General features: G+C 45.3%; 1 protein-coding gene across 1 annotated transcript; it reads left to right on the forward strand.

Annotated features, from left to right (window-relative positions):
• LOC102178246 (pregnancy-associated glycoprotein 2-like) lies at positions 19,300-27,847 on the forward strand. Its single transcript, XM_005699660.2, has 9 exons — positions 19,300-19,352; positions 20,429-20,579; positions 21,408-21,525; positions 21,623-21,741; positions 23,338-23,537; positions 24,315-24,431; positions 25,932-26,076; positions 26,164-26,262; positions 27,695-27,847. Exons 1-9 carry the CDS (start codon positions 19,300-19,302, stop codon positions 27,845-27,847), a joined length of 1,155 nt encoding a protein of 384 aa, XP_005699717.2.

A 27,921-nucleotide genomic window follows, 5' to 3' on the forward strand; every position in this document is an offset into this window, starting at 1 on the left:
AACCATAGCCTTGGCTAGATGGACCTTTGTTGGCAAAGTAATGTCTCTGCTTTTGAATATGCTATCTAGGTCATAAATTTTCTTCCAAGGAGTAAGCGTCTTTTAATTTCATGGCTGCAGTCACCTCCTGCAGTGATTTTGGAGCCCAGAAAAATAAAGTCTGACACTGTTTCCACCGTTTCCCCATCTATTTCCCATGAAGTGATGGGACCAGATGCCATGATCTTCGTTTTCTGAATGTTGAGCTTTAAGCCAACTTTTTCACTCTCCTCTTTCACTCTCATTAAGAGGCTTTTTAGTTCCTCTTCACTTTCTGCCATAAAGGTGGTGTCATCTGCATATCTGAGGTTATTGATATTTCTCTCGGCAATCTTGATTCCAGCTTGAGCTGGAATGCAGATGTAATAACAGGAGCTGGAGGAGCCATGTTAGACCACAGGTGAGTATCACATGTGGAAGATAGCAAAGCAGTAAGAAAAAACTGGGTCCCCATCACTGTGGAGTGACCTGGACTATTATTGCATGAAAGAGAAATGAAAGTGTATTCTATTGAAGGCAGTGTTATTTAGGCTTTGATTACAGCGGTTGAGCCTGTAACCTAGCACTCATAATCTATTAACAAATCTGTGTTAACTTTGCTTTGACAATTAGAGTCTGATGCATAGAGACAAGATTTTCTCACATGGACTTACAAGTGAGTAAGGTTAAGATCCCTGCATTCTGGAACCTGTGATCTAGCATGGGCTTCAGAAACTTAAGCAAGGACAAAGCCACATAGCCCAGACAGCTTCAAGATGCTGTAGGAAGACTTGGAAGGGGAATCTATATCACTTGGGCTTTCAAGGGGGTTGCCTAAAGAAGGGGATCATCTTAGGTCATTTGTCCCAGAGTAGCCCATGATGCCAGGTTTCCTGTACAAGTGATTTATTTCAGAACTCTTCCTGAGAAACCAGTGAGGGCACAGGGGAAGCAGGACAGGAAAATGGATGAAACTGAGTCTTGTGTGATATCATGGATGTGATATCATGGATGTCTTGGAGAGGGGAGCTGTAGTCTGCTCCCATAGGCAGCTCTGGAACATAAGTTGTGTCTCTAACATACTCCAATCCAAGGCTTGGGAGCTGGGCTTTCACATTCCCACCAGCTCCTATCTCTCAGCCTTCAACTAATGACCACCCAGTGTCTATGGGCTCTTGTATGAAATTCTCCAAAGTCAGAGGTGCCCACTAGAAGCCGAAGAACACCAAAGCCTGGGAAAAGGCAACTTCAGATAATGTTGAGTTGTTCTACATTTGCTCTGCAGGCTCCAGCATCACATCAGGAATCCCACGAGGGAAAAGAGCCCCTTCTAGTCCTTAGAAGAAACCTTATCTTTCTTAAATTTAATTTTTATTTTCTATTGGGGTATATGTGAGTTACAATATTATGTTAGTTTCAGGTATACAGCAAAGCGATTTGGTTATTTATATATATCCATTCTTTTTAAGATTCTTTTCCCATACAAGTTACTACAGAATATTGAGTAGACTAGACTTTCCTGTGCTATAGAGTAGCTCTTTTTAGATTTCATAGTTTATATATATTAGTGCTTTATATATATTACTTTATACATATATAAATATATATAATACATATAATAATATATAAACATATTATATAAATATATAAATATTATATATTACTTTATACATATATTATATAAAAATATATAATACATATAATAATATATAAACATATTATATAAATATTATATATATTACTTTATTTATATTAGTCCCAAACTCTCAATTTATCCCTCACCCCTTCCACTTTTCCTCTTTGGTTGCCATAAATTTGTATTTGAAGACTATTTCTATTTTGAAGAAATCATTCCTGATGAACCAGGATGAACTACCAGCTGGAATGAGGGTGCACTTCACCCCAGTGGAAAGCATTACACCCTAGCATTTAAGTTCCCCCTAAACACCGAAGAATTAATGCTTTTGAACTGTGGTATTGGAGAAGACTCTTGAGAGTCCCTTGGACTGCAAGGAGATCCAACCAGTCCATTCTGAAGGAGATCAACCCTGGGATTTCTTTGGAGGGAATGATGCTGAAGCTGAAACTCCAGTACTTTGGCCACCTCACATGAAGAGTTGACTCATTGGAAAAGACTCTGATGCTGGGAGGGATTGGGGGCAGTAGGAGAAAGGGACGACTGAGGATGAGATGGCTGGATGGCATCACGGACTCGATGGACATGAATCTGAGTGAACTCCGGGAGATGGTGATGAACAGGGAGGCCTGGCGTGCTGTGATTAATGGGGTCGCAAAGAGTTGGACACGACTGAGCGACTGAACTGAACTGAACTGAAAGCTTGCATACACTCACACACACAATTAAACGTTTTTTAACAGCATGATGTATGAACTGGCGTAGTTATTAATAAAGTGCTCAGCCAAGACATTCGAGGCTCGGTGTCTAGTCTGGGTACCCTTTGGTGTCACACTGCAGCCTTCCCTATTTCCATCCCTATTGCCCTTGACATTGGCTGTGATAAGGCTCCAGAAGGACAAACAAAATTCCCCAGCCACTCAGGCCAGATGGATGAAAGAAGGAAAAAAAACAGCTCTCTTCCAGACAGCAGTCCCAAAGCAGCCCCTAGAGCAGCTGCAGGTTAGACAGCCTCTGCTCGCCTTGCTCAGGCCTGGAGGCCCACAGTGTAGCCCATTCATCCCACAGCTGGATGCCTCTGCACAGCACTCACACAGCTCTCCAGAGGCTGACTCATGGCTCCATCCGCCCGAGTTCCAGTCCCTAGTTTGTCACTAAATTCCCTTGGTCTGCAGCGACTTTTCCTGATGGCTTGGCGTGTAGAGAATCTGCCCGAAATGCAGGAGACACAGAAGATGTGCGTTTGATCCCTGAGTCTGACGATCCCCGGGAGGAGGAAATGTCAATCCACTTCTGTATTCTTGCATGAAAAATCCCATGGACAGAGGCGCCTGGCAGGCTACAGTCCACGGGTTGGCAAAGAGTCAGACATACCTGAGCTACTCAGTACACACGCACACATTTTTGCTGAAGTATTTTGAGGAAGAGATTACCATTTCACAAGGTATAAACAACCACAGTGCTATTTTGTTCCAAACAAAAGTAACATCTAGTATCCTGTGCATGTCCAATCCTCCAAAAAAAAAAAAAAAAAAAAAGCCTTTTCATGGTTTGTTGATTCAAATCAGAATCTAGACAATGTACATGTACTACATTTGGTTGTTGTCTTTAAAGACTTTAAGTAAGAGTCTCCCCTCCTTTTATGTCATTTATTTGTTTAAAATATTTGAGGAGGTGAGGTTATTTGCCTTATAGAATGTCTCAACTATTGGGTTTACAGCAGGGCCCCACAACCCCCTGGCTGCAGACCAGTACTGGTCCTTCAGCCCTTGGTCTGTTAGGAACCAGGCCGCACAGCAGGAGGTGAGCAGCAGGCCAGTGAGTGAGGCTTCATCTGTATTTAAAGCTGCTCCCATCACTCTCTCATCACCCCCAGATGGGACAGTCTTGTTCCAGGAAAACAAGCTCAGGGCTCCCACTGATTTTGCATTATAGTGAGTTGTATAATTATTTCATTATATATCACAATGTAATAATAACAGAAATAAGATGCACAATAAATGTAATGCCCTTGAATCATCCCGAAACCATCCCCACATCTCCTCCTCCTCCTGCTGCCCCACCCCATGCCCCCCCGCCCCAGCCCCAACCAGTCCTTGGAAAAATTGTCTTCCAGGAAACCAGACCTTGTTGCCAAAACGGTTAGGGACTGCTGGTTTAGAGGATTGCCTCTCTGTTCCTGTATCTGTGTATTTCCCCCCAAACTGGTATTTAAATCTAGTCATGAGCTGAAAATTTTTCACTGGAATATTTCATACATAGCTCTGTATATTTCTTGTGGCACCACTTCAAGAAGCTCATAATTTCTAGTTGATCCACTTTGATAGATGCTGATGGGAAATAGATGGGGAAACAGTGGAAACAGTGTCAGATTTTATTTTTGGGGGGCTCCAAAATCAATGCAGATGGTGATTGCAGCCATGAAATTAAAAGACACTTACTCCTTGGAAGGAAAGTTATGACCAACCTAGATAGCATATTCAAAAGCAGAGACATTACTTTGCCAAGAAAGGTCTGTCTAGGTAAGGCTATGGTTTTTCCAGTAGTCATGTATGGATGTAAGAGTTGGACTGTGAAGAAAGCTGAGCGCTGAAGAATTGATGAATTTGAACTGTGATGTTGGAGAAGACTCTTGAGAGTCCCTTGGACTGCAAGGAGATCCAACCAGTCCATTCTGAAGGAGATCAGTGCTGGGTGTTCTTTTGAAGGAATGATGCTAAAGCTGAAACTCCAGTACTTTGGCCACCTCATGCGACGAGTTGTCTCATTGGAAAAGACTCTGATGCTGGGAGGGTTGAGGGCACGAGGAGAAGGGGATGACAGAGGATGAGATGGCTGGATGGCATCACCGACTCGATGGACGTGAGTTTGAGTGAACTCCGGGAGATGGTGATGGACAGGGAGGCCTGGCGTGCTGAGATTCATGGGGTCGCAGAGTTGGACACTACTGAGCAACTGAACTGAACTGAGATGTTTTGGGTCCTGATGTTGTCAAACTCATACATCCATTTATAAACTTCCCCTTTGACTTTTCTTCCTACGGTTTTATTGTCCACTGATGACTTTTGCCTAGATCTATTGTTTCGTGAGGATGTTGCAAAACAATGATTTGCTATTTCTACCACTCCTTCTGAATTTAATTCCTAGAATTCTTCAGTTAAGAAGAGTATTCCTTCGACTATGTGTAGTTACATGAAATATGCTTCACAGCAACAAAAATAGCATAAATATTGATGATTATTTCCCTTTCTCAGTGGTCAAAATAATGAGTTGGTACCACTGTGATCCACTGTGATCTGGCACAGTGACAAATTAGATATTGTCTATTACCATTTGGAACTACTGGATTTTTATATATTTGATGTGATGCTAAAATTGTCCCACCTTTGATCTTTTTATATGGATTCGTAAACTTTGTCTGGCCTCTTCTGGTCTTTGAAGGTCCTCAACTTTCTGGTCCTTCAAGATTCCCAGGCTTATCTTGTGCATTTCTTGGTCCAGTCCTGAAATCAACCATTTCTTCAAAAATTTCTGCATGTTTTAGTGAGAAATGGTAGAGGCCACAAGCTATGCCTCAGGATAGTCACTGTTAGCACATTGCCATTGCTTCGGGGCTTTTTAGTGGTCAGCCCGAAGCACAGATATTCTGTAAAGAAAAAAAAGGAAAAGAATTAATGGGTACAAACTTATTTTTCCAAGTTTAAAGACTATAGGCTTTCACTTAAACATTTTTTTTTGTTTATTTTATACTTAAACATCTTTTCTCTATCCACTGAAAGTCTTGCTTCAGAACAATATTAACATTAATTACTTATTTGCTCTAACCTGTAACATAAACATGATACTTTCAAAATAACAGTAGAACTATCAACAGCCATAAGTTATTGGATATAGTCTCACATTTCTTTGGATTTTTGGATTTGTTTTGGAGGGAGGGCACTTTTCTTTGTTTCTCTTTGCCCTTGGAACACACTCTACTCTGAACACAGAGTCAAAATCCTGCATTTAAATTTGCAGCTTGATACAATTAGGTTCATTTGTCTTAGTTTGTTCTCAGTTTTGACAGATATATTTATCTATTTTTGATGCTATATGGTTGCAAAGTCAAACTATAAAACAAGAAAAAATCTCACTTCTGTCTCTGTCCTGCCTCCATAAATTATGATTTTTATGGTTTTGGTTTAGTTTTCCACTCTTTCTTATTGAAAATAGCCATGCATGTGTGTGTAAAAGCAACAAACTATAGGTACTTTTCTGGCCCCTCTGTTTTAAAAACTAAGCAGTGTACCCTGAAGACCTCACCCACTCCACGCCTCTCTCTATCCACATTATAACCAGCTGTTGGGATACCCTGTGCCTTAATCCACACTCCCCGGTGGATGGTCACTTCAGGTATGTTTCTGATCTTTTGCTTTTACAAACAATGTTGCAGTGAGTGGCTTGTGCATCTGGATTTTTGTATTCTTGTCAGTGATTCTTTGGGATAATTTCCTAGTAGCTTAATTGCTGAGGTAAATGGTATTTGTGTGTGTCATTTGCTAGGTGCTGTCAAATTCCTTCTATAGCTATTGAATCACGAAAACTGAATTTTAACAATTTGTAAAAAATGAGGGTTAAGACAAATCGCCCCAACTATCACTGACCTGGTGACTAACACCCTCCTGTTGTTTTATGAAAGGGACAGGCTTGGATAGATACCAGGCAGGAACACCCAGGACCAGGGAGTCCGTGAAGGAGCCATAAAATTCCAGGTCCTTATTTTGGCTGAAAAAACAGTTTTAACAGGTAGCCCTATTCATCTCAGGCTGGGAGATTTGGTTGGTCTTTTTTGTCTTCTTTGATAGGTAAGATGCTTCAAAATTAGTTCATTGTATATTTGGTTTGGCAGACAAAATGTTTCAAGGCATGACCCCACTATTGGGGAATTACATCAGCTGCTCAGCAAGTGGACATTAATAAACTTGTTGGTTTATATGACCCTGGTACATTTTTTTTTTTACAAATGGAAGAAAAATTAACATGGTTAATATGCATTGAGCCTCTTATTTAGTCGATCAACATGAATTGAATCCCCTCTCCGTCTTGTCTCTACACCCACCTCTTTGTTGTTATTGTTGTTTAGTTCTAAGTCATATCTGTCTTTTTGAGACCCCATGGACTGTAGTTGCCAGCTCCTCTCTCCATGGGAATTCCCAGGCAAGGTTACTGGAGTGGGTTGCTGTTTTTTCCTCCAGGGGATCTTTCTGACCCAGGGATTGAACCCATGTCTCCTGCATTGGCAGGTGGATTCTTCACCACTGAACCACCAGGGAAATGACTCCCACACTAGCCTACACATAAAACCCCACACATTCTGCAGGCTGAATCAAGCACACAGTTGATGGAAGTTTAGCTTTCACTATGTTTTTTGAAAAAAGAAACTTAGTTGCTAACATTTAAAATCAGAGATTTTATGTAAATATTGAGATTCTGATTTCTCCTGAAAACTGGGCCAATCAGCCCACTTTCCAGCATGGCAGCCTCTGCTTGGAGCTGAGAGGCTGCCCTCAGTGGTAGGGCATGTGTTGCCCAGTGTCCAGGAGGTCTGTCCAGCCCTTCCATTCATTTCATTTCTCTTGCCTCCTGGACCAGGAGTTTGTGAGAAGTGCCCTCCACAGCTAACTCCCTGAAAATAAGGACCACCTGTATCTTACTTGACTTCAGGGGTGGCGGCTGAGAGGAGCTACCCTGCATCCGATGTAAGGAGCAGAGGCTGCGCTTTGCTGGAGCAGCCATGAAGAGAGACCCCATGTCCAAGGTAAGTGAAACCCAAGTGAGACTGTAGGCACTGAAAGAGGGGATCAGAGGGCAGACCAACTGAAACTACAGTCACAGACAACTAGCCAATCTGATCACATGGACCATAGCCTTGTCTAACTCAATGAAACTAAGCCATGCTGTATGGGGCCACCCAAGACGGATGGGTCATGGTGGAGAGGTCTGACAGAATGTGGTCCACTGGAGAAGGGAATGGCAAACCACTTCATTATTCTTGCCTTGAGAACCCCATGAACAGTATGAAAAGGCAAAAAGATAGGACACTGAAAAACGAACTCCCCAGATCGGTAGGTGCCCAGTATGCTACTGGAGACCAATGGAGAAATAACTCCAGAAAGAGTGAAGGGATGGAGCCAAAGCAAAGACAACACCCATTGTGAGTGGGACTGGTGTAGAAGCAAGGTTTGATGCTATAAAGAGCAATATTGCATAGGAACCTGGAATGTTCAGTTCAGTTCAGTTCAGTTCAGTCGCTCAGTCACGTCCGACTCTTTGCGACCCCATGAATTGCAGCATGCCAGGCCTCCCTGTCCATCACCAACTCCTGGAGTTCACTCAGACTCACGTGCATCGAGTCAGTGATGCCATTCAACCATCTCATCCTATGTCATCCCCTTCTCCTCCTACCCCCAATGCCTCCCAGCATCAGAGTCTTTTCCAATGAGTCAACTCCTTGCATGAGATGGCCAGAGTACTGGAGTTTCAGCTTTAGCATCATTCCTTCCAAAGAACACCCAGGGTTGATCTCCTTCAGAATGGACTGGTTGGATCTCCTTATAGTCCAAGGGACTCTCAAGAGTCTTCTCCAACACCACAGTTCAAAACCATCAATTCTTCAGTGCTCAGCCTTCTTCACAGTCCAAGTCTCACATCCATACATGACCACAGGAAAAACCATAGCCTTGACTAGACGGACCTTAGTTGGCAAAGAAATGTCTCTGCTTTTGAATATGCTATCTAGGTTGGTCATAACTTTTCTTCCAAGGAGTAAGTGTCTTTTAATTTCATGGCTGCAATCACCATCTGCAGTGATTTTGGAGCCCAGAAAAATACACTCTGACATTTTCCACTGTTTCCCCATCTATTTCCCATGAAGTGATGGGACCGGATGCCATGATCTTCGTTTTCTGAATGTTGAGCTTTAAGCCAACTTTTTCGCTCTCCTCTTTCACTTTCATCAAGAGGCTTTTGAGTTCCTCTTCACTTTCTGCCATAAGGGTGGTGTCATCTGTATATCAGAGGTTATTGATATTTCTCCCAGCAATCTTGATTCCAGCTTGTGTTTCTTCCAGTACAGTGTTTCTCATGATGTATTCTACATATAAGTTAAATAAGCAGGGTGACAATATACAGCCCTGACATACTCCTTTTCCTATTTGGAACCAGTCTGTTGTTCCATGTCCAGTTCTGACTGTTGCTTCCTGATCTGCATACAGATTTCTCAAGAAGTAGGTCAGGTGGTCTGGTATTCCCATCTCTTTCAGAATTTTCCACAGTTTATTGTGTTCCACATAGTCAAAGGCTTTGGCATAGTCAATAAAGCAGAAATAGATGTTTTTCTGGAAATTTTTTGCTTTTTCCATGATCCAGTGGATGTTGGCAACTTGATCTCTGGTTCCTCTGCCTTTTCTAAATCCAGCTTGAACATCAGGAAGTTCACGGATCACATATTGCTGAAGCCTCGCTTGGAGAATTTTGAGCATTACTTTACTAGCATGTGAGATGAGTGCAATTGTGCGGCAGTTAGAGCATTCTTTGGCATTGCCTTTCTTTTGGATTGGAATGAAAACTGACCTTTTCCAGTCCTGTGGCCACTGCTGAGTTTTCCAAATTTGCTGGCATATTGAGTGCAGTGCTTTCACAGCATCATCTTTCAGGATTTGAAACAGCTCAACTGGAATTCCATCACCTCCATTAGCTTTGTTCATAGTGATGCTTTCTAAGACCCACTTGACTTCACATTCCGGGATGTCTGGCTCTAGGTGAGTGATCACACCATTATGATTATCTGGATCATGAAGATCTTTTTTGTATAGTTCTTCCGTGTATTCTTGCCACCTCTTCTTAATATCTTCTGCTTCTGTTAGGTCCATACCATTTCTGTCCTTTATCAAGCCCATCTTTGCATGAAATATTCCCTTGGTATCTCTAATTTTCTTGAAGAGATCTCTAGTCTTTCCCATTCTGTTCTTTTCCTCTATTTCTTTGCATTGATCACTGAAGAAAGCTTTCTTATCTCTTCTTTCTATTCTCTGGAACTCTGCATTCAGATGCTTATATCTTTCCTTTTCTCCTTTGCTTTTCGCCTCTCTTCTTTTCACAGCTATTTGTAAGGCCTCCCCAGACAGCCATTTTGCTTTTTTGCATTTATTTTCCATGGGGATGATCTTGATCCCTGTTTCTATACAATGTCATGAACCTCATTCCATAGTTCATCAGGTACTCTATCTATGAGATCTAGGCCCTTAAATCTATTTCTCATTTCCACGGTATAATCATAAGGGATTTGATTTAGGTCATACCTGAATGATCTAGCAGTTTTCCCCACTTTCTTCAGTTTTTCAGTCTGAATTTGGCAATAAGGAGTTCCTGATCTGAGCCACAGACAGCTCCTGGTCTTGTTTTTGTTAACTGTATAGAGCTTCTCCATCTTTGGCTGCAAAGAATATAATCAGTCTGATTTTGGTGTTGACCATCTGGTGATGTCCATGTGTAGAGTCTTCTCTTGTGTTGTTGGAAGAGGGTGTTTGCTATGACCAGAGCTTTTTCTTGGCAAAGCTCTATTAGTCTTTTCCCTGCTTCATTCCGCATTCCAAGGCCAAATTTGCCTGTTACTCCAGGTGTTTCTTGACTTCCTACTTTTGCATTCCAGTCCCCTATAATGAAAAGGACATCTTTTTTGGGTGTTAGTTCTAAAAGTTCTTGTAGGTCTTCATAAAACCATTCAACTTCAGCTTCTTTAGCATTACTGGTTGGGCATACATGAATCAAGTCAAATTGGAAGTGGTCAAACAGGAGATGACAAGAGTTGAAAATTGACATTCTAGGAATCCGTGAACTAAGATGGACTGGAATTGGTGAATTTAACTCAGATGACTATTATATCTACTACTGTGGGCAGGAATCCCTTAGAAGAAATGGAGTAGCCATCATAGTCAACAAAATGCAGTACTTGGATGCAATCTCAAAAATGACAGAATGATCTCTGTTTGTTTCCAAGGCAAACCATTCAATATCACGGTAATCCAACTCTATGCCCCAACCAGTAATGTTGAAGAAGCTGAAGCTGAACAGTTCTATGAAGACCTACAAGACCTTCTAGAACTAACAACCAAAAAAGATGTCCTTTTCATTATAGGGGACTGGAATGCAAAAGTAGGAAGTCAAGAAACACCTGGAGTAACAGGCAAATTTGGCCTTGGAATGCAGAATGAAGCAGGGCAAAGACTAATAGAGCTTTGCCAAGAGAATGCACTGGTCATAGCAAACACCCTCTTCCAACAACACAAGAGAAGACTCTACACATGGACATCACCAGATGGTCAACACCGAAATCAGACTGATTATATTCTTTGCAGCCAAAGATGGAGAAGCTCTATACAGTTAACAAAAACAAGACCAGGAGCTGTCTGTGGCTCAGATCATGAACTCCTTATTGCCAAATTCAGACTGAAATTTAAGAAAGTGGAGAAAACCACTAGATCATTCAGGTATGACCTAAATCAAATCCCTTATGACTATACAGTGGAAGTGAGAAATAGATTTAAGGGACTAGATCTGATAGACAGAGTGCCTGATCAACTATGGATGGAGGTTCATGCCATTGTACAGGAGACAGGAATCAAGACCATCCCCAAGAAAAAGAAATGCAAAAAAGCAAAATAGCTGTCTGAGGAGGCCTTACAGATAGCTGTGAAAAGAAGGGAAGAGAAAAGCAAAGGAGAAAAGGAAAGATATATCGATTTGAATGCAGCATTCCAAAGAATAGCAAAGAGAGATAAGAAAGCCTTCCTTAGTGATCAATGCAAAGAAATAGAGGGAAACAATAGAATGGGAAAGACCAGCGATCTCTTCAAGAAAATTAAAGGTACCAAGGGAACATTTCATGCAAAGATGGGCTTGATAAAGGACAGAAATGGTATGGACCTAACAGAAGCAGAAGATATTAAGAAGAGGTGGCAAGAATACACAGAAGAACTGTACAAAAAAGAACTTCACGACCAAGATAATCATGATGATGTGATCACTGACCTAGAGCCAGACATCGTGGAATGTGAAGTCAAGTGGGTCTTAGAAAGCATCACTATGAACAAAGCTAGTGGAGGTGATGGCTTTCCAGTTGGGCTATTTCAAATCCTGAAAGATGATGCTATGAAAGTGCTGCACTCAATATGCCAGCAAATTTGGAAAACTCAGCAGTGGCCACAGGACTGGAAAAGGTCAGTTTTCATTCCAATCCAAAAGAAAGGCAATGCCAAAGAATGCTCTAACTACCGCACAATTGCACTCATCTCACATGCTAGTAAAGAAATGCTTAAAATTCTCCAAGCCAGACTTCAGCAATACATGAACCGTGAACTTCCAGATGTTCAAGCTGGTTTTAGAAAAAGCAGAGGAACCAGAGATCAAACTGCCAGCATCCACTGGATCATGGAAAAAGCAAGAAAGTTCCAGAAAAACATCTATTTCTGCTTTATTGACTATGCCAAAGCCTGTGACTATGTGGAACACAATAAACTGTGGAAAATTCTGAAAGAGATGGGAATACCAGACCACCTGACCTGCCTCTTGAGAAACATGTATGCAGGTCAGAAAGCAACAGTTAGAACTGGACATGGAACAACAGACTGGTTCCAAATAGGAAAAGGAGTATGTCAAGGCTGTATATTGTCACCCTGCTTATTTAACTTCTATGCAGAGTACATCATGAGAAACGCTGGGCTAGAGGAACACAAGCTAGAATCAAGATTGCCAGGAGAAATATCAATAACCTCTGATATACAGATGACACCACCCTTATGGCAGAAAGTGAAGAGGAACTAAAAAGCCTCTTGATGAAAGTGAAAGAATGAAAAAGTTGGCTTAAAGCTCAACATTCAGAAAACGAAGATCATGGCACCCGGTCTCATCACTTCATTGGAAACCGATTGGGAAACAGTGGAAACATTGGCTGACTTTATTTTTCTGGGCTCCAAAATCACTGCAGATGGTGATTGCAGCCAAGAAATTAAAAGACGTTTACTCCCTGGAAGGAAAGTTATGAGCAACCTATATAGCATATTGAAAAGCAGAGACATTACTTTGCCAACTAAGGTCCGTCTCACAAGTCTATGGTTTTTTCCAGTGGTCATGTATGGACGTGAGAGTTGGACTCTAAAGAAAGCTGAGTGGCGAAGACCTGATGCTTTTGAACTGTGGTGTTGGAGAAGACTCTTGAGAGTCCCTTGGACTGCAAGGAGATCCAACCAGTCCATCCTAAAGGAGATCAGTCCTGGGTGTTCATTAGAAGGACTGATGTTGAAGCTGAAACTCCAATACCTTGGCCACCTGATGCAAAGAGGTAACTCACTGGAAAAGACCTTGATGCTGGGAAAGATTGAGGGTAGGTGGAGAAGGGGACGACAGAGGATGAGATGGTTGGATGACATCACTGACTCGATGGACATGGGTTTGGGTGGACTCTGGGAGTTGGTGATAGACAGGGAGGCGTGGCGTGCTGTGGTTCATGGGGTAGCAAAGAGTCTGACATGACTGAACGAGTGAACTGAGCTGAACTGAACCCAGACTCCAGCACACAGGTTTCTCTTTATATATTTGTTGGCTGATATAAAGTATCTTGTGTATGCCTGGGCCACATTTCTTACAATATTGAAACTCTGTAACTGTAATACTGTTCTAGTCTAGACCTTTGACACAGACTAGCATCAAAGGTGCCCCTGATCTATGCCATCTGTCCCAATACCTGAAGTCACTCGTAGGTCACTGGGCTGCCCCTAAAGTCTTCACTTTACCATTTGAACACTTTTTCTTCTAGCAATCTCTTCACCAGCTAAGAGAGCCATGCACATCTTGTGAAGTTGCTTGGAAGGCCCTGCACATCTTGTGACCTCATGAGGTCACGAATGTCTAGCATGGCCCCCAGCTTTTACTTTTGTCATGTTAATAGCAGTGTTTTTTTCTCCAAGTTGGAAAGAACCTCCCCACCCTTAGATAGTCTGTGCACTTCAGTTTGTTTTTTGAGCCAATCCCCAAGGAAGAGATCAGAGAAGGCAATGGCAACCCACTCCAGTACCCTTGCCTGGAGAATCCCATGGCTGGAGGAGCCTGGTAGGCCGCAGTCCATGGGGTTGCGAAGAGTCGGACACGACTGAGCGACTTCACTTTCACTTTCATGCATTGGAGAAGGAAATGGCAACCCACTCCAGTGTTCTTGCCTGGAGAATCCCAGGGACGGTGGAGCCTGGTGAGGTTGCACAAAGTTGGACACTACTGAAGTGACTTAGCAGCATCAAGGAAGAGACTACAATCTCTGTAAAATTCTCTTTATTCTGAGAATTTTCTAAATCCACTCCCCAGAGACACTGATGGAGGTAAACATTTAATCAAGAGGTATGTATTTCTTATCAGATCTTACCATATCTTACCAGATTAGTGGCCTCAAGGGGACAATTGGGCCAGATAAGAGCATATATATCTGGGAGCTCTTGTCACCATGGCAAGCTCTGTTCTGTGAGTACTTGAACCCAGGAAAAAAGGATGAAGTGGCTTGGACTCCTTGTCTAGTAGCCCTCTGTGCATAGTCATGTAAGTACAGGGACTGTAAGTGGCATCATCTGTCTTTCTGGGATTTTTCTTGTTGTCCTCTCTTCTTCCATCTGTGAGGGTTAGAAGAGAAGGTAATCATTCCCTGGCAGGCTTAAACTTCAACTTTCACTTATTGATAAGTACCTTGCCATGGATACCTTGGGGCCCAAAGTTTTGGAATAGGCTTGCAGGGTTGCACATCTCTAGGGGTGCCAATCACATCATGACCTAAATGAAAATGGCACTCCTTGGAATTGTTCAGTGCACAACTTGTGCAACTGTTGGTGTGGTCCTGTTGTATTTCTCCTGCATTTCCTTCTAGATCTTCTCTCAGCTCTCTTTCCGCTTCTGCGTGTATGGGTCTGTGTCTTCAGCACTGTATCACTGTCTTTTATCTCTCCATCTCTTTGGCTATCTCCGTGCATGCAAAAGTCTCCCAGTTTTTTTTTTTTTTTCTCTTTCAATTTGGACTCTCTCTTGCTTCTCTAGCCTCTTAATTTCCCCAGTTCATTCCCTGTCTCCTGGCATCCTCTCTCACGCTCTCTTCTGCTTGAGCCCAGAAGAAAGATCAGCAGTACTATTTCTTTGTTCTTTTAGCTCTAACAAGCAGTGTGACCTCAGCCAAGTCTCCAACTCCCTGCATTTCAAATTCCTCCCCTGTTTAAAGAGGATGATGAATCCCTTCTACCTCCCTCCCCGAGCTTCCTTGAGAAGGATACAGTGGGATGACCACAGCAATGGTAATGGCTGCCATTGCTGAGACTTCCTGTATATCAGGTGCAGTATATCCATCATCTTCCTTAATACCCAAGACATTCTATATGAGGGATATTGATTATTACATTCCACCTTTTTACTGACAGGAAGATGGAGACTCCAAATGGTCTTACGGCTTATCCAAGATTACACAACAGAACCAGTATTCAGACCTAGGTCTTTGCTACGGTCTTTGCACAGCATTCTAATAATAAGATGACCCTCATTAAAATGCTTAAAAAAATACACAGTGCCATAACAATGCCAGCTATGGCAGTCCTCAGTTCAGTTCAGTTCAGTCACTCAGTCGTGTCCAACTCTTTGCGACTCCATGAATTGCAGCACGCCAGGCCTCTCTGTCCATCACCAACTCTCGGAGTTCACTCAGACTCACGTCCATTGAGTCCGTGATGCCATCCAGCCATCTCATCCTCTGTTGTCCCCTTCTCCTCCTGCCCCCAATCCCTCCCAGCATCAGAGTCTTTTCCAATGAGTCAACTCTTCCCATGAGGTGGCAAAAGTACTGGAGTGTCAGCTTTAGCATCATTCCTTTCAAAGAAATCCCAGGGTTGATCTCCTTCAGAATGGACTGGTTGGATCTCCTTGCAGTCCAAGGGACTCTCAAGAGTCTTCTCCAACACCACAGTTCAAAAGCATCAATTCTTTGGCACTCAGCCTTCTTCACAGTCCAACTCTCACATCCATACATGACCACAGGAAAAACCATAGCCTTGACTAGATGGACCTTAGTCAGCAAAGTAATGTCTCTGCTTTTGACTATACTATCTAGGTTGGTCATAACTTTTCTTCCAAAGGAGTAAGCGTCTTTTAATTTCATGGCTGCAGTCACCGTCTGCAGTGATTTTGGAGCCCCCCAAAATAAAGTCTGACACTGTTTCCACTGTTTCCCCATCTATTTCCCATGAAGTGATGGGACCGGATGCCATGATCGTCGTCTTCTGAATGTTGAGCTTTAAGCCAACTTTTTCGCTCTCGTCTTTCACTTTCATCAAGAGGCTTTTTAGCTCCTCTTCACTTTCTGCCATGGCAGTCCTGCTATAACACATATGGCTGATTGCTGCCCTTTCATTGCTTCCTTTACCCCATGCTTGTAGAAAGAATCCCTCTAACGAAGACAAAGACTACGCAAGTAACCCTCGGGGGGAAAGAAAAAACTTGGTGAAAAATTTCCCGGAGGAAGAAGCTTACAGCCTGCCTAAGAATTTTGCTCATGACCCAAGTGCCACTTTTCATCCCCTGAGAAACTAGATGTGAGTGTGTTGGGAGGATGGTGCGCCACAGCGCACCCTGGTGCTCTGGCTTTGCACTGGAGTTCATTTGGAGGTGCCAGGTGGGATGTTGCGGCTGGGGAACAGGGACCCCATTCTCAGAGGAGAAGGCAGTCTCATCCTCAACTCTTGGTCTGTGGTGACTGGGCCAAGCAATGGCCAGGTGGCAGATAAACATCCTTTTCTGTGCCATAGATGTCATTAGTTTGAGGGAGATTGTTCTTTCTGAACTAAGTGAGCCACTCAGTTACAGATGAAGGGTGAGCCATATCTCATCAAAAGATAAAGTATGAATCCCTAGGCAGAGCAAGTTCAGTTTCAGCAGATCCAAGAGTGATACTGGTAAAAAGTTACAGAGTCCCTATGGCATGTGAGACGCCCCTCCACCAAATCTAATAGTGTGGTTATTGCCAAAGGTCTAGCTTCTTCTTCAAGAATGCACAGGCCATCCTGAGAGATGGGGAGAGGGTAAATACATGTCTAAATAAAGGGCCACGTGAGTGCTGTCGACCAGACATGGTCTGAGATTAGAGTTAGTAGCCTGGGGTGACCTAGGAGAGGGAGGGACTCACGTTGGACATAGAGGGGAGACTGTAGAGCTTCTCAAATGAAGACACCAGTCTGAGTAGAGGCTGTGAGGTTGGGCGATTGGAAAGTGATTTCAGGAGACCTGGGAAATCCAGCAGGAGGCCATACTGGAGGAATTGGGGATGGAAAGGGGGGTGGACAGGCATCCAGGTCTGCACTAACCATTCCTTCCCGGCCCCTGTAGTTCATCTACATTGGCACCATCGCCATTGGAACACCCCCTCAGGAGTTCACGGTCATATTTGACACTGGCTCCTCTGACCTGTGGGTGCCCTCCATCCACTGCCACAGTCCGAGCTGCTGTGAGTACCCCCTCCCCATCCCCCGCATCCTGTGCTTGCCCTCCCACCCTGCTCTCCGTCTTTGGCACCTGAAGCACAATCATCTCTTTGTCTGCAGTGACACACAATCTCTTCAACCCTCACAAGTCCACCACCTTCAGGCTCCTGGACAACCGCAGCGACCTCATCTATGCCTCTGGGAGGATAGAAGGAGTCCTTGGCCAAGACGTCATTCAGGTAATGTGGAAACCAGAAGCTGCTGGCCCTGCGAGCAACTGCTGCTTACAGAACAGGTGCAGATTTGTAGCTATTTCAGCTACAAATCCGAAAGTGGAGACTTGGCCAGCTAAAATATAATTTTGACATTGTAACACAGACAATAGTTCTTGCAAAATGCTTAATTCTTTCTCCAATTTTGATTTCTCTTCAATGAATCTTAATTTGGCTTCATGAACCTTATGGGACCAGCACCACTTATTCTTGCCCTTTCTCAACTGGAATGACCTACAAAAGCTCAGTAACTTCTAAAGTTTTGGCCAGCTTTAATTTAGAGTCCCAGTTCTCACACAATCCAATGGATATGCCTCATTCAGTAGCTAATAAGAAGTAAGGCAAATCTTCTCATCCAGAAATAAAAGCTTGATTAAAGAGTGGCATTTTTCATGAATTGGCTCATAGGGGCAAATGATGTTTTGCTGAAAGTTTTATTTCATTTTAGGTTCAAAGAATCTGATAACACAATCAACAACTCCTTACAAAGAATTTCAATTTCTAAAAATAATTATTTGACTTAATTTCAATATACTGTTCTTAAAGAAAAGAAATAGAATCAACAGAGAGAAGTAACAGCTTGTACATCACCAACTTGGGCTGACAACTTGTCCAGAATTGAAGAGCCCTGGAAAGTTCCAGAAGGCAATCTGGAACCCCAATTGGGAAAGGTGGTCCTTGGACATCACGGGTGGGACTACAGATTGCGATTTTGGGGTCCTCTGCTTATAATCCCAGGCTGCAAACTGATATCATCATCAATTTCCCTGTAAAAGTGCAGCTCTAGTTTGACTTTAATTTTTTACAATGCTTTTTCTTTCACCTTGTGAATTACAAGATTTTCTAGACCCTGGGGGCTAGCCAGGCCTCAAAGGGCTCAGGATATTCCAAGACTCATTCCCTCTTCTTATCTAAGGTTCTAGTTGACATCACTGATAACAGTTGGTGTGCTTGCAGCAGGCATGTAGTTCAGGCCGAGTCCAGGAAGAGTCAGAACTTGATCAGAGGCCTGCTCTCCTACTTCTGAAGTCTGAAGAATACTGCCTCAATTTTCATTTCCCTAATAGCATCACAGCTTCCCAAGTGGTGCTAGTGGTAAAAAACTCCTGCCAGTTCAGGAGCCACAGGTTTGATCCCTGGGTTGGGAAGGTCCTCTGGAGTAGATAATGGCAACCCACTCTGGTGTTCTTGCCTGGAGAATCCCATGGACGGAGGAGTCTGGCAGCCTACTGTCCATGCGATCTCAAAGAGTCAGACACAAAGAGCATCACATTTCTTCCAATATTGAAACTGCCTAGGACTTCGAAGCAGTTTGGTGTCAATGGTGTCTCTGATCTGTGCCATCTGTCCCACTACCTAAAGCCACTCATATGTCACCGCACTGTGTTGTGTTGTGCAAGTCATTTCAGTCGTGTCCGACTCTGCCATTTGACCTCTTTTCCTCCTAGCAGTCTCCTCTCCAACTGAGGACAGCAATGCACATCTCATGAAGTGGCCAGGAAGACCCCACGAGATCACAAATGTCTAACGTGGCCCTTAACATTTACCTTTATCACTTTATTAACAGTGTTTTACCTACAAGTTGTTCGGTTTTTCACCCAAGAATGAAGGAAGAGATTACAGTGGAACTTTCTGTATTATGAGAGTTTTCCAAGTCCACTCTTCACAGACACCAATGGAGGCAAAGATTTTATCTAGAGGTTCATATTTCTCATCAGACTCAAGGTGGCTTAAAGGAGAACATTAGAGCAGGTTAGAGCATATATAGCTAGGTAATCTTCACCGCCAGTGCATGCTCAGAACTCAGTCTGTCCTGAGCACTTCAGTTGAGGACAGAAGCATGAAGTGGCTTGGACTCCTCGGGCTGGTAGCTCTCTCAGAGTGCATGGTCATGTAAGTGCGGGACTATAAGCGACATCATCCCCCCCCTTTTTTTTTTCATTCTCTTCCTCTTATTCTTCTGCCTGCCAGGGTTAGAAGGGAATGTAATCACTCCCTGACAGTCTAAGGTCAACTCTCACTTGTTGATAAGTACCTTGCCACAGACTCTGTGAGGCCCTAGGCTCTCCAGGCAAACCTGTAGGATCGCACAGCTCTTGGGGTCCAGCCACATCATGTCCTATGTAAAACTGCATTCCTTGAAGCTGTTCAGTGCACAGCCTTTGCAAATGTATGTGTGGTCTGAAGAAAGAACATTTCTGCTGTATGTGGTTCTAGGTCTCCTCTCTGGTCTCTCTTCATTTCTGTGTGAATGTGTCTGTGTCTTCAACTCTGTATCTCTCTATTTTATCTATCTCTTTGGATGTCTCTGTGCATGCAGAACTCTTAGATTTTTTCCCTTTTAAAAACATTCCTCTTGGCTTCTCTTAACCTCCTTACTTTATTCCCCATCTCCTGGCCTCCTCTCTTCTGCTTGAGCCCAGAAGAAAAATCAGTAGTACTATTTTTGTGCTCTTTTAGCTCTAACAAGCAGTGTGACCTCAGCCAAGTCTCCAACTCCCTGCAATTCAAATTCCTCCCCTGTTTAAAGAGGATGATGAATCCCTTCTACTTCCCTCCCCTAGCTTCCTTGAGAAGGGTACAGTGGGATGACCACAGCAATGGTAATGGTTGTCATTGCTGAGACTTCCTGTATATCAGGTGCATTACATCCATCATCTCGCTTAATATCCAAGCCATTCTATGTGGGGGGTGGTGTTGGTGGGGATTTTTTTATTGCACCTTTTTACCAACAGGGAAATTGAGTTTTCAATGGTCATATGCCTTACCCAAGATTACGCAACAGAACCTGTGTTCAGACCTAGGTCTTTGCCGTGGTCATTGCACGGCATCCTCATAATAAGGTGACACTCATAAAAATGCTTGGAAGATGCACAGTGCCATTCCAACATCAGGCATGACAGTCTCTATAACACAGACAGCTGATGGCAGCCCCTTCTTTGTTTTCTTTTCCTCACGGCTGGTGAAAGAATCCCTATTACGCAAATGAAGAGCATGCGAGAAACCCTAAGGGAAAGAAATTTGCTGACAAATTTCTCTGAGGAACGCCCTTACAGCCTGTCCCAGAATGCCACTAATGACCAAAACATAATTTATCATCCCCTGAGGAACTACCATGATGTGAGTGTGTTGGAAGGATGGTGCTCCACAGCGCCCCCTGGTGCTCTGGCTTTGCACTGGGGTTCAAGTGGAGATGCCAGTGGGGTTGTTGGGGCTGGGGCTCCTGCAGGAGGCAGAAACACGGGGGAACAGGGACCCATTCCCAGAGGAGAAGGCAGTCTCATCCTCAACTCTTGGTCTGTGGTGACTGGGCCCAGCAATGACCAGGGGGCAGATAAACATCCATTTCTGTGCCAAAGGTGTATCATTAGTTTGAGGGAGATTGTTCTTTCTGAACTAAGTGAGCCACTCAGTTACAGATGAAGGGTAAACCATGCCGATCAAAAGATAAAGACAGCTGGAAATCAAGTATGAATCCCCAGGCAGAGTAAGTTCAGTCTCAGCAGATCCAAGAGTGGTACTGGTAAAAAGTTACAGAGTCCCTATGGCATGTGTGGCCCTCCCCCCAAATCTAATAGTGTGGTTATTTCCAAAGGTCTAGTCTCTTCTTCAAGAATGCACAGGCCATCCTGAGAGAAGGGGAGAGGGTAAATACGTGTCTAAATAAGGGGCCACCTGAGTGCTGTTGATCAGACATGGTCTGAGATTATATCAGTAGCCTGGGGTGTCCTAGGAAAGGAGGGGCTCACGCTGGACATAGAGGTGAGACTGGAGAGCTTTTCAAACGAAGACACCAGTACGAGTAGAGGTGGTGAGGTTGGGCGATTGGAAAGTGATTTCAGGAGACCTGGGAAATCCAGCAGGAGGCCGTACTGGAGGAATTGGGGATGGAAAGGGGGTGGACAGGCATCCAGGTCTGCACTAACCATTCCTTCCCGGCCCCTGTAGTTCATCTACATCGGCACCATCGCCATTGGAACGCCCCCTCAGGAGTTCACGGTCATATTTGACACTGGCTCCTCTGACCTGTGGGTGCCCTCCATCCACTGCCACAGTCCGAGCTGCTGTGAGTACCCCCTCCCCATCCCCCGCATCCTGTGCTTGCCCTCCCACTCTGCTCTCCGTCTTTGGCACCTGAAGCACAATCATCTCTTTGTCTGCAGTGACACACAATCTCTTCAACCCTCACAAGTCCACCACCTTCAGGCTCCTGGACAACCGCATCGACCTCATCTATGCCTCTGGGAGGACAGAAGGAGTCCTTGGCCAAGACGTCATTCAGGTAATGTGGAAACCAGAAGCTGCTGGCCCTGGGAGCAACTGCTGCTCACAAAACAGATGCAGGACCAGCTGGAGGTGTTTATCCTTCCGAACGTCCCCTAATGGCTGTAGGTCTGCCTGGAAAGACTCTATCCTTGGGGAGACAACGCCCCTGCCTACACAGAAACTCTTCCTGGCTAACCCAGAGTGTGGCTTGGGGTGTGGATTTGCAGCTTCTTTGCCTGTGAAGAGCCGAAGGTTCATTATGGTGTGAGCTGAGAGAGATGGGGGAAAAACACCCAGTTTTATATTCTCAGACTGTAGTAGGAATTTTCGTGGTAATAACTTGTTCAAAGTAAAAGTGTTAATGAAAGTCCCATACTCTGGTCACCTGATGCAAAGAGTGAACTTATTGGAAAAGACCCTGATGCTGGGAAAGACTGAGGGCAAGAGAAGGGGGTGACAGAGAATAAGAGGTTGGATGGCACCTCTGACTCAATGGACATGAGGTTGAGCAAACTCTGGGCAATAGTGAAGGACATGGAAGCCTTGTGTGCTGCGGTTCCTGGGGTCGCAAATAGTCAGACACGACTTAGCCACTGAACAACAAGAAACCTGTTTAATCCGAAAACAAACCCACACAGCAGGTACTATAATTAACTCATGATATAGATGAAGGAACTGAGGTTCAGAGAACGAAGTCCTTGCCAAGGTCACACATGTGCTAAGCAGGTGAGCTGGGCTGGCTAGTCAGGACTCAGGCAGGTGTGAAGTATTTGGGGAGAGGATAAAACTGCTTGGGATTCTGGGGGCATCCCAGGGCTTCAGGTATCCAGACAGGAAAAGCAGGAGGCCACAGATGTGAGAGGGGTCTGATAAATGGGTTCTCACTCTCGAGGGTCTTTGAGAGTCTAATAAAAACCATAGCGTGCCTTCCACAAAATGTCTGAGTATTCCACACTCCCTGATCCTGCCACACACGTGTGCACGTATATCCCCAAAAGTTAGTTTCCCAGGCAGAATTTTCATAAGAACCCTGCCAGTGACATTGTATAATGGGCTTCTGTCTTCTGGGCAGAGGCAGAATCCACAATGCACTGCAATGAATTCAGTCTGTTTCTGTCCTCAGATCATAGTAATATTGAAGAGAAGACTACCCTGCTTTCTACTCATTTTGTCCACAAGGGGGAACTATTCAATCCTGTCCTGAGTCTTGGTTGCCTGACCTGTGCAGAAGGCATGAGACCAGTCTGATTCACTCAGATGGTGTTTGCGGGAGAAGCAGGTGTTGTTAAAATCCACAGCCCCACACAAATGGAACCCAAATTCCTCTCCCAGCTTGATCCAACTGTTTGAGGCCAATGCAGGGCAGAGCCAGGCCTCAGGTCCTTTATGCGGGAACACTCTCCTCTCCTGGGCTTCCCTTATGACTCAGCTGGTAAAGAATCTGCCTGCAATGTGGGAGACCTGGGTTCCATCCCTGGGTTGGAAAGATCCCCTAGAGAAGGGAAAGGCTACCCACTCCAGGATTCTGGCCTGGAGAATTCCATGGACCATATAGTCCTTGGGGTCACAAAGAGACACGACTGAGCATCAAAGTTACTCTCTGCTCCCACAGATTGGGAACCTTCTCCACTTCAACCAGACCTTTACCCTGAGCCAGAAGCTATCCAAAGATTTTTTTCAAAATATACCTTTTGATGGCATCCTGGGCCTGGGCTTCCCCAGCCTCGCCATCCAAGGAACCACCCTACTCTTTGACAACCTGAAGAACCTTGGACTTATTCCTTACCCTCTCTTTGCCTTCTACTTGAGCAGGTAAGTCTGAGATGACAAACACCCTCTCCAAATCAGCTGAAACATGCTTTTACTTGCATGAAAAATTATAGACCACTTGAGGGCAGTGGCTTGGTTTAGGGGTAGGGGGAAGAGGGAGAGCAATGGAAGGTGTCAGAGTGCAGGTTGGAGGAAGGGCATCCGGATTTGCTGTGGATTTGATATGGAAAGAAGGAGAGGAATGGTGGGAATATTTCCTTTCTCACTAACATTGCACCAGGAGCCCAGGACCAGCTACACAGTTTGCTGGAGCCAATTGAAAATGGAAACGCATGACCCCTTGTTCAACAAGTGTTAGGAATTTCAAGAGAGGGTAATAGAGCTTGGGGCTTGCTGAGTGTGGGGCCTCATGGTCAGTGTAGGTCATAGGCCAGTGATGCCAACCCTGGCTGACCCTGATCCCATGCCGTTAGTGCCTTTGGGCCTGGAAGTTTTGAAAAATGAAAGGCAAGGCAAGGGGGATGCCAGACTCCTCTAGCACGGAGTCCTCTGAGGGGATCTCTGAGCACTCAGGTTGTGGGAGGGGATCAGGCCCTTTTCAGAAGGTTGGGTGGTCAGAGCCAGTCCAGGCTTCAAACTTCTGTGGCTCTGATTAGATGGTGACAGACCTGGGTCAGGTACTCAACCCCTCAGTTCCTCAGTCTCCACATCTGTAAAATGGGGACCATGGTGGCGTCTCTGATGGCGGAGAAGCACAGCCCTCAGACAGTGCTGGCGTTACTCTCCTCCAAAGAGCCCCTCTCTCATTTCTCTCAACAGCCGGAGGGAGAATGGCAGTGTGCTTATGTTTGGTGGGGTGGACCACTCCTACCATACAGGAAAGCTCAACTGGGTACCAGTGTCCCAAACCCACTACTGGCAGATAACCATGGGCCGGTAAGCCTCACCCTCCTAGGGCCAGTCCAGCAGTGTTCCCACACGTGTGCACTGACACGTGTAGACACACACAGATTTAACACAGACAGTCTCACACACAGACATGTCCACCCACAAAGACAAACATAGAAACACCCTCACAGGCACACATATAAGCATACACACACGTGGCCAGACACAAGCACAGAGACACACAGGCACACGCACAAAAAGTCACACACACACCACCCAAGGGACCATAACACCCTAGGCCTTCTGACCGGCCCTCTGGCCAGGGTCCTGAAAGGGTCCAGAGAGGCCTGTGCAGCTTGGGAAAGGCTGGACCCACTGCACTGTGAGGCAGGCAGCATGGTTAGAGGACCTGGCTGTGTGGTGGAAAGAGGATCAGGAAGAATTTCACCAGCCTGAACAGGGTTGTGTTCAGATGACCAACTGCCTGGGGTTGCCTAGGATTGAGAAGGTTCTTAGAGCACAGAACTGCTAGTTTAAAAATAGGGAAAGTCCTGGACAAACAAGGAAAACTCGTCTCCATAGAGAGAAGCTACCTAGCAGTGGAGAGAGGTTGGCTGCAGTCTTGAGATCTGAGGGCATCTCTTACAAAGAGACACTCCCTCTATTTGTAGGTACCTACCTACTTTCTGGGGTACACAGTGGGGCAGGGCTTGTTTCAGAGAGAATCAGGGAGCTGGGGTCCAGGAGTGGCCTGAGAACAAGGGGAAGTAATTGATGGCATTCTGTGTGATACTCTCAGGCAAAAGCTTTCCTGTCCTTTGGAGCCCTCTGGGTTAGCTTGAGCATCCCCTGGCTGGGGCCCTCAGTGTCTGAGCCAGATGAGGGGCTGGTGCTGGGAGACAACCTATCCCAAGGCAGCTTGTGTCCCCCCACCACCACTCCAAGAATCTGGGGCCCCAGGAAACCTCCATCTTCACCGTGTGGGTTGACCTGTCGTTGATTGGTCAGACACCAGATATAAGTCTCTGAGTGTTCTTCATTCACTCACTCAACAAACGTACACTTGCATCGCCTGTGTGCTGGGCACTTGGGGGAGGCACTGAGGATGCAGCTTGCCCTCACATCTCGTTAGGCAGATGCACGTGAAACGAGGCACACACACAGTGAATTACCACCTTGGTGCCTGCTAGACACGAGGAGGAGTCTACAGAGACTGAGCAAGACAGGAGCCTGATCTAGTCTGGGGTGAAGACTTCCCTGACAAAGCGACAGTTAATCAGGAACCTGGAAGATGCAGATAAATTAGCTAGACAAAGGGGTTGGGGGTCTTCTAGGAAGGGCAAGCAACAGGTGCCAAGGCCCTGAGGCCTGAAAGAGACAGGAGCATTCAAGAACTGAAAGCAAGTCAAAGTAGGGGGCATGACCAGAGCAAAGGAAAACAACGAAGGGCAAGAGCTGAAGGGCTGTTCAGGAGACGGTCAGGGAGGGGCAGTCGTGGGGGAGACTTCAGAGTGACCGTGGTGTCCGCTTTGTCCCACTTTCTCTCAGCATCTCCATGAACGGGGAGGTAATTGCTTGTAAACGCGGCTGCCAGGCTATTATGGATACTGGGACTACATCCCTGCTTGGCCCAAGAAGACACATCGCCAAAATCCAGAGGCTCATCCGCGTCAGGCCCTTTGGAAGTCTGCAGGTGAAGGGTCGTGCCACACGGTCGCTCCCAGGCTCCCCAAACAACAAGGATCAGCTGAGCTGACCTCTCTCCCTCTTTCTCTAATAGCACACAGTTCCATGTAACATCACCAGCACCCTGCCTCCTCTCATCTTCACCATCAAGGGCATCGACTACCCAGTGCCCGCTCAAGCCTACATTTATGAGGTGAGAGGCCAATCCTGAGGGCTAGTTCTCAAATCTGGGACTTGCAAGAACCCTTGGGCTGCTGGTGGGAAGAGGGCGCCCTCTGCAGGCCAAGTCAAACCATTGCAGATGCTGCTGTGCCCCTGTGGCTGGGCCAGTGCCTCCCACAAAACCAACCACTTGAGAGAGAAGGGCAGTCTGGGACATCCATCCTCCTGAAATAAATGTGGAGACACCACTCCGTGCTGGACTGGTGGGAGTCACAAGGAGAGGGGAACACGAAAGGCCTCAGTTTCAGTTCAACCAGAGACCTCAGATGCGTGAACACGGAAAGTCAGCTCTAGCAATCCCTGAAATATACCAAGTGACAAGAAGGATGGCTGGGGACAGTCCCAGTGTGCTGTGCCACCATAGGGGTTAAGAGTTTCCCTTCCAATCTTGAAAGTGTCCAGGTTGGGGTGATATTTTACATGGTAACCCTATTCCTTAGGTGCAACTTCCCCTTGCCAAGCCCCAGCATCCCCTTGGTGAGGTGGGGTACTGACCCCTCTGTGGGGAGGTGGGTTATTAAGATGAATAAAGGCTACACAGTGACTGCTCAGCCCCAGCACAGGGTGGAGGCTTCATGTCATCTCCCTGTGGGAGTTCAGAGCAGGCTGATGGGCTCAAAGAAGGCTTTGAGGAAGAAAGAAAGCTTCAGTAATTCTAAACCCTCAGCCTCATGGAGGAATGACGAAGCCTGCTTGGGTTGAGGCAAATCTATACCAAATTCCATGCAAATGGCACCCCTGGGGCCTGGGCAAAGGGGCACCGGGGACAGATTAGGGGTGATGAGGGCTGCAGACTCGGGGAGCATCATGGTAAGTCACCCAACCCAGCCTGGAGTGGCCAGAGAGGGTGAGGGTGTGTCCAAGAACACTTAGAGGGCTTGAGTGAAGTCTTAAAGACAAGGGTTGTGAAGATCAAGGAGAAAAAGGCATTCTCTGCCGAGAAAAGAGTGAGCTGAGGTCAGAGGGAAAGGAACAGCAGAGTGTGAGGGCACTTTGGGCCATTCTTCCTTTTTAAAAAAATTCATTGAAGTATTGTTCATCTAAAATGTGTTAAATTCTGCTGCACAGCAAAGTGGCGGTTACACATATACATGTATGTATTTTTCATATTTTTTCCATTATAGTTTATCATGGGATATTGAATATAGTTCCCTGTGCTATACAGCAGGACCCGATTGTTTATCCTTCCTCCCCATATTAGTTTGCATTTGATAATCCCAGATGCCCAATTTTCCCCTCCCTCACCCCCAGGCTTCGTAGAAACCACAGGTCTTGGCCTTTCTTGTTCTTGGGTGAACCCTGACTCCTGCAGCTGCTAAGAGATCCACTTCCAGCTCTCGATCTTGATTGGGGGAGGCAGGTAGGGGCTCAGACTGACTGATGTGTATTTCCCTCTCCCCCAGAGTTCTCAGGGCCTCTGCTACAGCACCTTTCAGAATGTCAAACAGCCTAAGAACGAGGCAGAGACCTGGGTCCTGGGGAATGTCTTCCTGAAGCTGTACTTCTCAGTTTATGATCGGGAAAAGTACAGGATTGGCCTGGCTCCTGCAGTGTAAATCCAGGCTGCTACAGGAATCAGTCAGGCTCACATCAAACACACACTCACTCACATGTAGGGCACTCTGGCTCA

This window comes from Capra hircus, chromosome 29, assembly GCF_001704415.2.
Source record: "Capra hircus breed San Clemente chromosome 29, ASM170441v1, whole genome shotgun sequence".
NCBI lineage: Eukaryota > Metazoa > Chordata > Mammalia > Artiodactyla > Bovidae > Capra > Capra hircus.

What these genes read in the sequence shown, in the direction of transcription:
- LOC102178246 (XM_005699660.2), top strand. Translation starts at nt 19,300, where the DNA reads ATGAAGTGGCTTGGACTCCTCGGGCTGGTAGCTCTCTCAGAGTGCATG. An exon ending in TTGGCCAAGACGTCATTCAG is followed by an intron (nt 21,742 to 23,337) that starts GTAATGTGGAAA and finishes CTGCTCCCACAG; the next exon opens with ATTGGGAACCTTCTCCACTT. An exon ending in GGCCCTTTGGAAGTCTGCAG is followed by an intron (nt 26,077 to 26,163) that starts GTGAAGGGTCGT and finishes TTTCTCTAATAG; the next exon opens with CACACAGTTCCATGTAACAT.